Source organism: Hyperolius riggenbachi, chromosome 8, assembly GCF_040937935.1.
Source record: "Hyperolius riggenbachi isolate aHypRig1 chromosome 8, aHypRig1.pri, whole genome shotgun sequence".
In the NCBI taxonomy this organism is placed as follows: Eukaryota; Metazoa; Chordata; class Amphibia; order Anura; family Hyperoliidae; genus Hyperolius; species Hyperolius riggenbachi.
The window spans coordinates 254,823,811-254,838,872 of record NC_090653.1 but is presented as its reverse complement, the minus strand read 5'-3'; the positions used below and the strand labels follow the sequence as shown (position 1 = coordinate 254,838,872).

Here is a 15,062-nt window from a genome sequence, read left to right as displayed (position 1 = left end):
TGGGCGGAGCCAACACCAGCCAAATACATACCTGGGCAACACTGGACCATCAGCTAGTAAGTAGATAAATACTTGTTCTACCTATGTAACATGTATTGTACTGTCCACATTTTGATTTCAGTGAATATTAAATAGTAAATAAAGAGAAAACTGTTCCTGGCATTTTCCATTTTGACTTCTTCTGACTGAAGCCAATCCTGATGTCATTTCCTCCATTACTCTTTTTCTCCTCTTAAGGTGGCCATACACTGGTAGATTTGCCATCAGATTCGACCAACAGATAGATCCCTTTCTGATCGAATCTGATCAGAGAGGGATCGTATGGCCACCTTTACTGCAAACAGATTGTGAATCGATTTCAGCCTGAAACCGAACACAATCTGTGGAGCTGCTGCTGCTGATCGCCCCCCCCCCCCCCACCACATACATTACCTGTTCCGGCTGGCGCGAGTCCCCGCTGTCTTCTTCTCCGCTCTGGGCTCCAGAGCGTTCCTGCAGCTACTGAACTTCCTGTCCAGGGGAAGTTTAAATAGTAGAGGGTGCTCTACTTACACTGCTACTGCCAATAGAGCGCGCCCTAGTGGCTGCTGCTCTGTTCTGGCGCTTTGAGTCCGCAAGGAGAAAAGCGCAATATAAATGTTATTTGTCTTGTCTTGTCTTGTACTGTTTAAATTTCCTGCCGGGACAGGAAGTTCTGTGTAGCTGCAGCCGGTCCGGAACCCAGCACGGAAAGAAGATAGAGGGGACTCGCACCAGCCGGAAAAGGTAATGTATACACGCTGTATTGCGTCGGTCGTCGGGCATTCGAACGCCGCTATCGGCGCTCTCCCGACCCGCCGGCAATCGAGAAAAATGTTCTGCACGGACGGATCGACGGGAATCGATGGGAACGATCGATTTCAGACGGAAATCGATCGTTCTGTCAGCGGTGTGAGCGGCGATTTCACAGCCGATTCGATCACTGTGATCGAATCGGCCGTATGTCGGCGGGAAAATCGTTAGATGTATGGGCCCCTTTAGAAGCTACACTGTCATATCTACCTTGCTTTGTAAACATGTGCTCACAGCATAGATCAGATTTCAGCAGCTCCACGCTGAACTGCCTTCAGCCCATATCCAATCGGTGATGAGCCGGAATGTGGGAAGGGAGATTACAGGCTTCCTTCTTGTGGCAATATACCAAACACAGCCAGTCTGTGAGAGAACGCGGAAAAGCCGCCGCGTGTGCTACTAAGGAGGCGGCTGATTCCGCGTCCAATGCGGCGCTTTGCAGGCGGAAGCGCGTGTCTGGTAACAGGGCAGAACGTGGAAAAGCCGCCGCATGTAACAACAGTAAGGCCGCTGCTTCCGCGTCCAGCGCGGCGGTTTGCACGCGGCAGCATGTGTCTGGTGTGGCTGAGTCTGTTAGTGCACACAGGCTTAGGAATACGCGCGCGCGCGCTGAGAGGCAGAACTCTTATACTGGGCAAGGAGAGATCAGCTGATCACGCCGATCAGCTGACTCCAGAACAGCTTACTATTGGTTGATCAATTAGGGGTGGTGCCCGAGAGCACTACTCCATATATAGTTACTGCTGGCCAGTCTCAAGTTGTCTGCCGTTGCGAACACTACGTGGAAGCACTCAGACCTTAGTCAGATCCAACAGTGTGTTTGAACCAGGTGGACCTGGGAATTCACACTGAGCCAGATTACTTGTACTGTCATTCTGTTTATGCTTAGACTAGTTCCAGGGTGTAGAGACCACGGACCTCACACCCAGACTAGGGAACTTGTGTTATCTATCTGTTATACTTCAGACTAATTCCAGGGTGTAGAGAGACGGACCTCACACCCTGACTAGGGAACTTGTGTTATCCATCTGTTATACTTCAGACTAGTTCCAGGGTGTAGAGACCACGGACCTCACACCCAGACTAGGGAACTTGTGTTATCCATCTGTTATACTTCAGACTAGTTCCAGGGTGTAGAGACCACGGACCTCACACCCAGACTAGGCTTTGTTGATATCTGTTATGACTTACTGTTTTCCTGACTATCCCTCTGATCTCTGATTCGGTACCTCCCATATCTGATATTCCGTTGCCAGACCCTGCTTGCCTTGGATACCGAATCAGCCTTCTGTCTTTGTACTTTATCTGTCCGTGTGTTGCCGACCAGGCGTGCCCGACCTCGAGAGCTATCTCTCTTCTTAAGAGATAGTCTCCAGATCAGATAGTGACATCCACCTTCAGGTGTCACTCACTCTCTAGTCCTTCCTATCTCCAGCCTGACTCCACCCCTTGGAGAGTCTCAGGCTGCTGAAAGGTTCCTGTGTCCTCAAGAGCAGTATTCCTTTACTGCCTATGATCACCTGCTCAGCAGGTGCATTACTCAAAGTACTACTGTTACACCAAACACTCACATACCTATAGGTGTCCAGAGGTTAGCAATATATCTGTATTATCGGTGATTCTGCAGATCATCAATAATCAGGTATATATCTGCATTCTTGGTGATACTGCAGATCACCAATAATCAGATTCTCTCTGCGTGCTGACGCCAATCGTTACACAGTCGAACTGAGATAAGATTTATTAAAGCAGAAACATTGCTGATTAATTGGAGTGCTTGCAATGCAGGGTAAGGCTGCAGGCTGCATAATACACACAAGCGCAGTGGGAACTGTATATACTCGAGTATAAGCCAACCCGAGAATTAGCCGAGCCCCTAACTTTTACCTAAATAAACACGAAAAAATGATTGAGGCAGGGAACACACTTGACTGTTTTCGTGCGTGTTTTCTGCACAGAAAAACTGAGAGCTCATGTTAATCATTGGGCTAATTCACACTTTACACAATATGTTGTTCGCACGCAGAAAAAAAACTGACATTCTGCATCATGATTCCGCACACTTTGTCAGTTTTCTCTATCAATTACTCGATCTGCTATGAAAAAACGCACACGTTTTCCTGCATGGAAACACACTTGGTGTGCAGAAAAAGTATGCAGAAAACTGAAAGACAAGTGTGTCCCCTGCCTGACTCGAGTATAACCCGAGGGTGGGAAATTTAGAGGCCTTATGGCACAGAACAAAGCATTGGTTGGAAGAAGACAAATGACTAGAGGTGGTAGAAGTGGAAACTCAAAAATGCCTCCAAGAGGTATATTACAATGTCAATGGAAATGCCTGACATGCCTGATTTGTTTATTTTTTTATGGGAATATACAAAGTATTGATACCAAGGACCCCAAAGCTGATAAACTTGATAATTGAGTGACTGTATGTCAAGGTTAGAAAAAGTGGGCGGTGCCAACAACTACATTTTTAATATGGCAGGGTGCCCAAACTTTACACAATTAGCCACTGGGTGACTGGGATGAATATTCAGAAAGTGGGTGGAGCCTACAACAGCCAATCAAAATTCACCTATTGATTTTCAAGGGGAATATTTACATTGCTACCATTCTTACACTGTTAAGGGCATGGGCCTCAAACCTGATACAGTCAGTTATTGGGTGACTGGGGTCCAAATTCACTAAAGGGGTGGAGACACAAACAGCCAATCAGATTTGTTAGATTGATTTCAACCATTCTGTTATTGGCAGGGTTCTCAAACGTGACACAGTTGGCCACTGGGTGACTGGGACTAATATTCAGGAAAGTGGGTGGAGCCTAAAAATGTGTATCAAAACTCACATGTCGCTTTTCAAGGAGATTGGATAAACTGCTTCCATTAGCATAATTTTGATGCCAGGAACCCAAAAGCTCACAAACTTGATCATTGAGTGACTATGGGCTTCATTCACAAAGCCGTGCAAACTGTTTAGCAGGGGTGTGCCAAACAGTTAGCACGTGAAGTGCCGTTCGCGGACTTTTGCGAGCACAAAGTGCTGCGATTTGTGCGATTGCGAACTTTTGCGCACGCAATTTGCCGCGAATCGCTGCAAATTGGTGTGCGAAAAAGTCAGCGATTGCTCGAATCGCGGCACTTTGTGCGCGCAAAAGTCCGCGAACTGCACTTCACGAGCTAACTGTTTAGCACACCCGTGCTAAACAGTTTGCACGGCTTTGTGAATCAAGCCCAATGTGTCAAGGTTACAAAAAGTGGGTGGAGTTAAAAACAGATTTTTCTGGGAAATTGTAAACTGCAGCCCTTCTTCACTGTTAATGGCAGGGTTCTCAAACTTTGCACAGCTGGTTACTGGGTGACTGGGATTAATATTCAGGAAAGTGGGTGGAGCCTAAAAATGCCAATAAAAAATCACATGTCGCTTTTTAAGGAGAATATTAAATTGCTGCCATTTTTGCACTGTTAATGGCACAAGCCTCAAACCTGGTATAGTTGGTAATTGGGTCACTGGGGTTCACATTCAGAAAAGGGGACAGAGCCGCCCACAAACAGTGAATCAGATTTGTTTCATTTCATGGGAAAATACAAATTATTGATGCCAAGGACCCCAAAGCTCACAAACTTGGCCATTGAGTGACTGTACGTCCAGGTTACAAAAAGTGGGTGGAGCCAAAAACAAAATTCAGTGGGAAAATGTAAACTGCAGACCTTCTTACACTGTTTATGGCAGGGTTCCCAAACTTTGCCAGAGGGTCACTGGGTGACTGAGATTAATATTCAGGGAAGTGGGTGGAGCCTATACTAGCCTATCAAAATTCACCTGTTGATTTTCAAGGGGAATATTTAAATTGCTGCCATTTTTACACTGTTAATAGCAGATGCCTCAAACCTGCTACAGTTGTGTGACTGGGGTTCAAATGCTGGAGAGGGGGTGAAGCCACAAATAGCCAATCTGATTTGTTTAATTTCTATGGGAATATACAAATTATTGATGCCAAGGACCCGAAAGCTCACAAATTTGGTCATTGAATGTTTGTGCGTTAGGGTTAGAAAAAGTGGGCGGAGCCAACACCAGTCAAATACATACACGGGCAACGCCGGGTCATCAGTGGCTGGAGACAAATACAAATTTCACTGGAAAATGTAAACTGCAGCCATTCTTACACTGTTAATGGCAGGGTTTTTAAACTTTGCACGGTTGGTCACTGGGTGACTGGGATTATTATGTAGAAAAGTGGGTGAAGCCTACAAAAGTGAATCAAACTTCACCTATTGCTTTTCAAGGGGAATATTTAATTATTACCATTACTTGCACTGTTAATGGCACAGACCTCAAACCTGGTACAGTTGGTCATTGGGTGACTGGGGTTCAAATTCAGAAAAGGGTGTGGAGCCACAAACAGCCAATCAGACTTTTTCGTTTCAATGCAAATGATTGATACCGAAGACCGCAAAGCTCACAAATTTGGTCATTGAGTAATTGTGTGTTAGGGTTAGAAAAAGTATGCGGAGCCAACACCAGCCAAATACATACCCGGGCAACGCCGGGCAATCAGCTAGTGTTCAATAAAAACATGGTTTCCTACTTTTTGTATCCCATACAGTTATCATATTTGCTTTTGTGCATAAGTATTATTATTCAGTTAGAAATTACAAGTTCCCAAAGTACATTTTTTTTTTGCTCTGAGAGCTGACATTGCATTTTATTCATAACTGGTGTATTCATATTGTAATGTACCCAGAAATGCTTTCTGAGTATCTGTCTGTGTTCTGGAGTGTCTGAATTGCCAGAGAATGTTTACATTCCTCACTTGATACAATTAAGTTAACACAAGATAATGTTATCTCCAGTTCCGATGCGTCCAGCTTTCCCTGCAGGGAGCTTGTAAGTCCTGTGTTTAACAAGTTGAATGCTGTTCTAGTACAAACAAAATGGTGGTAGTATACAATATGCTGTAAATAATCTTTTAGAGCAAAGAAGAAATGCTGGGTTTCATACCACTTTAATGGATGGGCAAAATTCCACTGGAGCGATTGCGATTACCAAAATCGCAAACACAGGACATGCAGCATTTTTTGAGTGTTAATGTTTTGCGTTTGCGTTTCTGCAATGTAAAGTATATAAACGCTGGCGTAATCGCTCATGAATTGCTATACAGAGAGATCTGCTAGCGTTTTTAAATTACTGCACACTGTAAAGACAAAATTAAAATTAATTGAAAGGACCAATCAGAATTAAAAACGCTAATCACCAATCGCTACACAATCGCTGGCAAAAAGCTTACACTTTTTAAAATCGCTTCCAAAATTGCCAGAAAACGCTCATAAAATCGCTTACAAAACGCTAGCAATTGCAATTAGCGATAATGGTTTGTCGTGGGTTCCTGGCCTGAGGCCTCTTAGATGGGAGGCTGAACTGCACACTTGCCGAGTTAGTTACATGCCTGATGCAAATAATTCTGGTTTGCATGCAAATTGTATGCACCTTGGAAGAAGGCCAATCAAAACCAACAGGAAGCACATCCGATTGGCCCAAAAGTGTGCGTAAAAACTGCATCGATTAGCATCTCATTGACCAGTTCTAGTTCTGAGAAGATTTGGTGCAACTGATGTGATTTGTCCAGAACGAGTACTGAATACAGAACGTAGTCTACCTAAAGTTTCAGTCAAAAGTATTTTATTTTATTATTATTTTGGATTTCATAGCGCCAGCATCTTCTGTGGCACTGCACAACAATACATTGTATATAGAGGTACATAAACAATGATGGCATACAGCTAACACACAAAATAATGGATCAGCCAATGGATTGTACACAAATGTGGAAAAGGTGTACAAGTAGTCGTCCCCTACTTACAAATGACTCCAGTTACATAGTTTCAGAGATACAAAGTTGTCCCCATGTACAAAATATACAAAGCTGTCTTTAAAGTGTAACTGTCGGGCATAAAATAAAAAATCAATTCTTTATTTTTATCTGGTAAACCAGTAATAAGGATACTAACCAGGCAATCCAAATCATTATTCCATTTAATGTTGATAAATGATCATTCCCCAGTTTACCTGACTCTTATTTGATACACACAAAATTATGGAACACAAAAAGGAAATTGCAGGGCATGCTGGGTTGTCCATTTTTGCTTCTCTACTCCCCCTCAGGCAGGGGTCACACTTGTCAGCTTTCGTACACGTTTTCTGCACAGAAAAACTGATTTCAACTGAGAACTCATGTTAATCAATGGGCTAGGTCACACTTGAATGCGGATTTCGCACGCAGAAAAAAAAACTGACATCTTGCACAATTTGTCAGTTTTCTCTATAAAATACATTAGCTGCTGTAAGGCAGGGGTCACACTTGTCTTTCAGTTTTCTGAAAAGTGTAGAAAACTGAAAGACAAGTGTGACCCCTGCCTCAGACTTAACTAGTACAGTCTGATTGGCGGAAGCCTCTTTCCCTCCTGTTTTCCCCTCCCACACCTCTGTTCCTCTCTGATTGGCCAATATTTCTCATGCTGAGACAATGCACTTTCTATAGTGAAGGGTGGGCAATGCATACATAATCAGGCAGAGGAGAGTAAGGGAGGAAATTATATCGGGATTGGCTTTAAAATAGCCACAATTAAAATGGAAAATGCTAAGAAGTATTTTCTCTTTTACAACAGTAGAAAAATCACTAAAATAAAAACGTGGGCAGTGCAATTCATATGTTATGTAAGTAGAGCAAGTATTTATCTACTTATATACAGGGCCGGTTCAAGTAACAATGGGACCCTAGGGCAAAATTAGATTAGGGGCCCCCCAACAGACACCCCCTGACCAAAAAGCGTCATTAGGGGCCCTTTGTTACAGCCAAATTTATGGGGAAGGGGCACCTACAGGCTCTGGGGCAATTGCCTATTTTTTCCTACGGTAGCTTCGGCCCTGCTTATATATATGTTTTTTTTCTGAGATAGTTTGGCTGACAGCTCCTCTTTAAAGGATACCAGACCTGACAAAAATGTAAAAAATGGTGGGCATGAATGGGAAACAGTCCTCATGCCCACCGCTCCCCCCGTTCTCCTCTGCCCCCTCCACTCTCACCTAAATGCCCCCCCCCCCAGCCTCTTCTGTGTCAGCCCGGTCAGGCAGTAGTGTGACGCTGACCTGGTGGCACGGTCTTGATCACATGCCCACAACCAGGAGCACTCTGCACATGTGCACAACGTCAATCGTGATGTCATGCACATGCGCAGAGCAATCAATTACGCATACCGCTGGGTCAGCACCTGCGCACAACTGCCTGACCATGCCGACCTGGAAGAGGCGAGCGGGCATTTAGGTGAGAGTGTCAATCCCATCAATCTGATCAAATTTGTTAGCTTTCACTTAAAGAGAAACCATAACCAAGAATTGAACTTCATCCCAATCAGTAGCTGATACCCCCTTTCCCACGAGAAATCTATTCCTTTTCACAAACTGATCATCAGGGGGCTCTGTATGGCTGATATTGTCGTGAAACCCCTCCCACAGTGTGATGTCAGGACCATGGTTCTGACATCACACTGTGGGAGCCTTGTTGCATTGTGGGAAATAACAGCTGTTTACAGCTGTTTCCAACTGCCAAAAAAGCAAGCAGCATCTCCTTCCACTGACATCACCTGCCAGCAGTAAAAATGTCACCATGTGAAAAATGTTAGAAAGTAAATCAGGGAGAGGAAAGATTTTACAATGGGCAAACACTGATTAACTTATTTATACATAATTATTGTAAAAATGAAGCACTTTTTTATTACATTATTTTCACCGGAGTTCCTCTTTAAGGTGCCAATTAAAGATACCATCATCATGATTGATCGGATATGATCCTGCGAGCCCATTCACAGTCACAAAACTGATAACAAATTTGGTCAGATTGATGGGATTAATCTGCCCCCTCCACTCTAACCTAAATGCTCCCCTCAGACGCTGCTGGGTTGGGCAGTAAGGCGCAGGCGCTGACCTGGCGGTGTGCATCCTTGATTGCACGCCCACGGCCAGAAGTGCTCTGCGCATGCATATGACATCAATCGTGACGTCATGCACATGCTTGGCAGCAGCGATCAAGGCCACCGAAACCAGGTGAGCACCTGCGCACTGCTGGCCGAACTGGAAGAGGCTGAGGGGAGCATTTAGGTGGGAGCGGAGGGAGGTGGATCGGTCCGATCAATCTGATCAAATTTGTTAGCCGTTGTTTGCCTGTTGATGGGCTCGACTGATCATTTCTGATCGATCATAATGATCATATTTTCAAAGAACACACAAAGCGAAAATAAACTAATGAAATAAACGATTGTATCACTCTTCCTTCTCCTAAAATGACTTTTTAAGATACTCCACAGTTTTATTTTATGTTTAAATCTACTTTTTAAGTTTTAACTGTTTTATTGTTTTTGCTCAATGACACATTCATTGAAGTATGCCAAAGCGTTGACTCTTTTTTTTATCTCTTTCCTGCTCTCAGAAGCCATTTTCTGCTAGGAAAGTGTTTTATAGTTGGAATTTGTTATCAGTGACGGTCATACTGCAGTCACTTCCTGTCTAAATCAGGACTGAGTCAGCCACTTACATACCTGATATTTAACTCTTTCAGGCAGAGAAAGAAAAAAAAGGAACGCAGCATAGTTATTAGTGTGCCAGGCACTGTACATATACATGTCTATCTCATCATGTCACATGTCACTTCGGGTATCCTTTAAGTGAGAGCTAAGACCTTGAATTGTATCCTTTGTGTAATAGGCAGTCAGTAGCTTTAGGGAAGTGTGAGGGCAAGTGAATGAGTCATACTGTAGAGATTGTGATAGATTCGAGCTGAGACAGTCGATAACTAGCTAAGCCACAGAGAATGGTGTTGCAATTGTGAAGTTAGCAAATTATAAGTATAGGCACAAGTAATTTAGTTTGCTGAATAAGGAAGTGGCAACTGTGGGGGGTGGTAATATGTCAATGTGAGGGTTGAAAAAGCTCATCAAATCAAGTTTTCAGCCTGGTATACACTTTTAATTATGATTGGCCAAACACTGCCCAATTTTTCCACCTCCACGTAGTTTGAGGGTCACCAGATTTTGACGGATTGTAGGCACACTCTCATACTACATGTGGTGGTAAAACAGGTGGTAAAATTAGTTAGTGACCAGCCAATCATAATTCAAAGTGTGTCACAGGCTTTAAAGTGTACCAGAGACAGTACAGTACAAAGTGTTTTTACTTACTCTGGGCTTCCTCCAGCCCCATAAGCATGGATGTGTCCCTCGCCATCCTCCCGAATGCCTCCGTTTACCGGCAATCAGCACCGGTATCTGGCTCAGTGACATCAGCTGGGGTGTTTTGCACATGTGCACAAGAATCCGGCTGACTCAGACTGGAGCCGACTGAGCCAGTTACCGGTACTGATTGCCTGAAAACGGAGGACTGTGAGAAGACAGCGAGGGACGCAGCCATGCTTATGTAGCTGGAGGAAGCCCCAGGTAAGTAAACTACTATTTCTGGGTCACTTTAAGCATTCGATTTATGATAGGCCAATGATTGGCCATTGTTACCACCATGTAGTGTGAGAGCTTACCTACACACTCTTGTCATGGTAAATGTATTGGCCCTTATGTTACATGGAGGCAAAATTGGCCAATCAAAATCAGATATGTGTATGCACCCTTAAAGAGGAACTAAAGCCAGGGATAAAAAAAAATCAGTTTTACTCACATGGGGCATCTCCCAGCCCCCTGAAGCCATCCCGTACCCTCGCAGTCACTCACGGAACCTCCTGTCCCCTGCCGCCAGCTAGTATCGTTTTTGCAGACTTATTGCACCTGCGCAGGCCTGGCCACGCATCTCCTTCTTTACATTCCCGCCCGCAATAGCATCCTGCGCAGGAGCAGGACGCTATTGCGGACGGGAACTCGAACAAGGCGTGGCATGGCCAGGCCTGTCTTTAAGTATCCCTTTAAGCAACAAGGCAGTGGCAGGATTTATTGGTGTGTTTTTTGTTTATAATATACTATTCTTAAACCTGATACACACCTTAATTTGGATTGGCCAATTTAACCAACTCTATGTAGTATAAGGGTCAACAGATTTTGAATACTATAAGCAGATTGTGTGGGTACTGTAAGCTCTCATACTACATGGAGGTGGTAAAATTGGTCTGTGATTGACCAATCAAAATTAAAGGTGTGTATCAGGCTTTACACCCATCCAATTTTGATTGGCGAATGATTGGCCAATTTTACCACTTCCATGGTTGGGCTGTGCATGGGCAGTACACCCCAACAGAAGGACTTTACGCCCCCGCCGCTGAGTTTCATTACTGCGCATGCGCCGGACATCCATGGAGACGGGAGCACAATTGAGGGACTCGCGCTGCCAGGGCCGAGCATGGCCAGTCACTGAGAACAAAACTTAACGGTGGCGGGGGATCGGAGCATTGTTACAGGAGTGAGGGCACAGGACGTCTCCAGGGGGCTGGTGGAAGCCCCAGGTAAGTGAAACTTTTTTTTTCAACATTCGGTTAAGGTTCACTTTAAGTAGACTATAGAGGAATTATCCTGTTTTTAACTTAATGTAACATTTAATGTAATGTTTTTAACTGGCTTCACTTAGTTTTCCAAATAATACTTATCATACCTATTAAGTTGGCCCAGACAGTCCAGTTTCTGTGGTGCTTGTAGCAGGGAGGGGACTAGAGTGATGAATATTTAAAGGTGCCTCAGCTCGGATATCATGCTGTCCCCATAGAGTACAACAGCTTGTGAAGGATCGCTGAAACCTTTTAGATGCAAAACAATAGAGTATGGGATCCAAACAGCAGTTGATTCCCACCAGCAGCCTAGAGAAATTGTAGCCAACTTCTGCACTTTCTAACACAGAGCATTTATTTGGGGATAATAACAAAGCGGTGACTGCCATAGTTCTAAAAACATGGCTGGGAACGTAGCAGACTATGAATATTATCAAGGAGACAAAGATGGTCAGTACTGACCTAGACAACATGACTTTGCTGAGGGAATTCATTGGGTTGGCTTTCAGGATGTAGCGGATGAGTAGACTGTAGCAGACCAGCGTTATGGAGAAAGGAATGAGAAAGCCAGAGAAAAAGATCACCCAGTTCCAAACAAAATACAAAATTCCCAGATCACCTTGATGGAAGCTGAGGCATTTTGCAACCCCGTGGACTTTAGAAGTTTTGAGAGCAAAGAAAAATGGAAGACCTTGACACAGAAGACAACCCCAGACAACGAGGCAAAGTTTTGTGATGAACGGTTTTCTGGTCAACGTTTTTCTTTTGACACTGTGGGCAATGGTGAAATATCTGTGGATGCTGATCAAGGTGAGGAAGTAGATGCTTCCATACATGTGAGTGCTAAGCAAGAAGACTGTGAGCTGACAGAAGAACAGTCCGAAGATCCAATGGTCTGTCAGGTAGTAGGTAATCAGCAGAGGCACCACCGGGGTTAGGAGAGCATCAGAGATGGCCAGGCTAAACTGAAGAACCACCATTGAGTTCCATTGTTTCACCTTGAACCAGAAGATCCATAAACTGATGCAGTTCAGCACAAAGCCAATGAATAAGATGATGCTCAAGGAGATGGCTATGGCTGTGTTAAAAGATTGAGGTTGGCAACTGGAGAAATTCCCAGATGAGTTCAACATTTCAAAAGTCTGTGAACTAAAAAAAAAAAAATCAAGAAACTGACACATAAATGTAAAGCCATCAAAAATGTGTTCATATAACTTTTAGCTCTAATATGGTAGAAAGGACACTGATCATTTATATAGCGCTTTTCTCCTGGTGGACTCAAAGTACTAGAGCTGTGTAATAGATAGCGGAGAGGCCGCCGCAGCGGTGAGCGGCATGGTGGCTGTATCCGCGTCTCAGCCGGCGGCCTCCACCGCGCAGTTACATGTTGGAGTTTTGCCTGGTCCCTCAGTTGCACATAGACTGAGGGCTACACGCGCGCGCGCCAGGCGACAGGACCTTTATGCGAATAGAAGGGGAGTCAGCTGATCAGCCGATCAGCTGACTCCAGCAGTGCTCTGGATTGGCTAAGTGACTGGGGCGGCGCTGTGGAGCGCTCTCAGTATATATAGGACCTGCCTGTCAGTTGCTCTTCGTCTGCTGTTGCAAATGCTACGTGTTAGCACTCAGACCTTAGTCAGATCCCAAAGTGTGCTAGAACCAGCAGGAGCTGGGGATCCACACTTAGCCAGATTCTGTTGATAGCTAAAGTACTAATTGAATTGTATTATTTGTTATGACCCTCTGCTTGCCTTGACTACTCTTCTGCCTACTGATTCTGTGTCTATGCCTAACTGATCTTGTTGCCGACTCAGCTTGAACCTTACTCTGATTCTGTCTTCTGTCTTTGTACCGTATCTGTCCGTGTGTTGCCGATCCTGCTTGTCTGACTCTCCTGCCCTCACCAGTGAACTTAGTGCTGGTAAGGGACTCTCAGTTTAGGAATCACCCGCTCCTCAGTTTGATAGCTGCAGTGTAGTCTTAATCACCTGCTCCTCAGGTTGATAGCTGCAGTACAGTCTTAATTACCTGCTCCTCAGGTTGATAGCTGCAGTACAGTCTTAATCACCTGCTCCTCATGTTGATAGCTACAGTACAGTCTGAATCACCCGCTCCTCGGGTGATTGGTACCTTCTGTCTACTGTGCATCATCTGCTCCTCGGGTGAACCGATCACTTCTGACTCCAGTGTTCTGTAGAGATACCCCTCGTTACCAGCTCCTCTGGGAAAGTGGGTATCTCTATCTATATTTACTGTTGCACCAAACACTTATCTTACACCTGGTTGTCCTGTGTCTTGCTATACTCGTATTATTGGTGATTCTGCAGATCACATATAATCAGGTATAGCATCTGTATTATTGGTTATACTGCAGATCACCAATAATCAGAAAATCTGTCCTTGCTGACACTAATCGTTACAAGCTGCAGCCACAAGGACACGTGTAGGCAATAGCATTGTTAGGGAGGCTTGCTCCAGGTCTCCTTACTGAATAGGTGCTGGCTTATTGAACAGGAAGAGCCAAGATTCGAACAAGGTTCTACTGTGTCAGAGGCAGAGCTTTTAAAGGACAACTGTCAGTGAGAGGGCTATGGAGGCTGCTATATTTATTTCCTTCTAAGCAAGTGGCTATCCTGCTGATCCTCTGCCTCCAATACTTTTAGCCTTAGACCCTGAACAAGCATGCAGCAGATCAGGTGTTTCCCCCATATAGCCTTTGGAGGTAATGCATCTTCCCTGGGCTACAGGCGGACCACGGCGGACCATCGGAGTGGACACTACACTGTTCACTCCCACTGGCCGCGCGTTGTCCAGCACAAGTGGGAACAGAGCCTTACACTATTCCATGACAGTAAGACAGTAATGTCAGAAACACCTGATCTGCTGCATGCTTATTCAGGGTCAAGGACTAAAAGTATTAGAGGCAGAGGATCAGCAGAGGATCAAATTAATCAGGAAACAGCCGCTCGCGCGAGCGGCTGCTTCCTGTCAATTCACGGCGGGGGCTCCGTGAATAGCCTGCGGGCTGCCGATCGCGGCTCGCAGGCTAAATGTAAACACAAGCGGAAATAATCCGCTTTGTTTACATTTTTACAAAGCTGCTAACAGTAGCAGCGTTGTACTAGATCAGCGATCCCCGGCCAATCAGCGGCTGGGGATCGCTGTCACATGACAGACAGGAGCCTGTTAGAGGCTGCACAGGACAGATCCATTCCTGTGCAGCCTCCGATCTCCGGGGCAGGGAGGGAGAAGAGGGAAAGAGGGGAATCCTGCCGTGGAGGGGGCTTTGAGGTGCCCCCCCTCCCCCCCGCCACCCACAAGCTTGCAGGAGCGATCAGACCCCCCCAGTACATCATCCCCCTAGTGGGGAAAAAAGGGGGGCGATCTGGTCGCTCTGCCTGTTATTTGATCTGTGCTGGGGGCTGTAGAGCCCACCCAGCACAGATCTTAGAAATCAGCGCTGGTCCTTAAGGGAGGGTAAAGGCTGAGTCCTGAAGTGGTTAAATAATTTCATTATCTCTTAAAAATCAGTCATTCAGCCATTTTAAGGCATTATCTAATGAATGGCCTTACCAATAGAGTCATGCCAAAACATAAAAGAGCCCAAATAACTTACCTGGTCTTGACCTGGGTACAGAGCTCAGCGAATGTTTCGGTGTTCTGGTATGGAGTAGTGTTAACTTCCTCCAGGTAGCTCTAT

The 15,062-nt window shown here is 45.0% G+C and overlaps 2 protein-coding genes across 2 annotated transcripts in view; both read right to left on the bottom strand.

Annotated features, from left to right (window-relative positions):
* Positions 1 to 11,881, bottom strand: part of LOC137527768 (P2Y purinoceptor 1-like) — a 61,926-nt gene extending 50,045 nt beyond the window's left edge. The window contains exon 1 of the mRNA XM_068248642.1: positions 11,825 to 11,881. The gene's annotated coding sequence lies outside the window, so the exon portion shown is untranslated. The remainder of the gene's footprint in view (positions 1 to 11,824) is intronic.
* Positions 11,473 to 12,495, bottom strand: LOC137527463 (P2Y purinoceptor 4-like). The gene has a single exon (XM_068247977.1). The coding sequence runs from the start codon at positions 12,493 to 12,495 to the stop codon at positions 11,473 to 11,475; it is 1,023 nt and encodes a 340-aa protein (XP_068104078.1).
* Positions 12,496 to 15,062: the final 2,567 nt, after the last annotated feature.

Coding starts and splice junctions, on each gene's coding strand:
- LOC137527463 (XM_068247977.1), bottom strand. CDS start 12,495: ATGTTGAACTCATCTGGGAATTTCTCCAGTTGCCAACCTCAATCTTTT.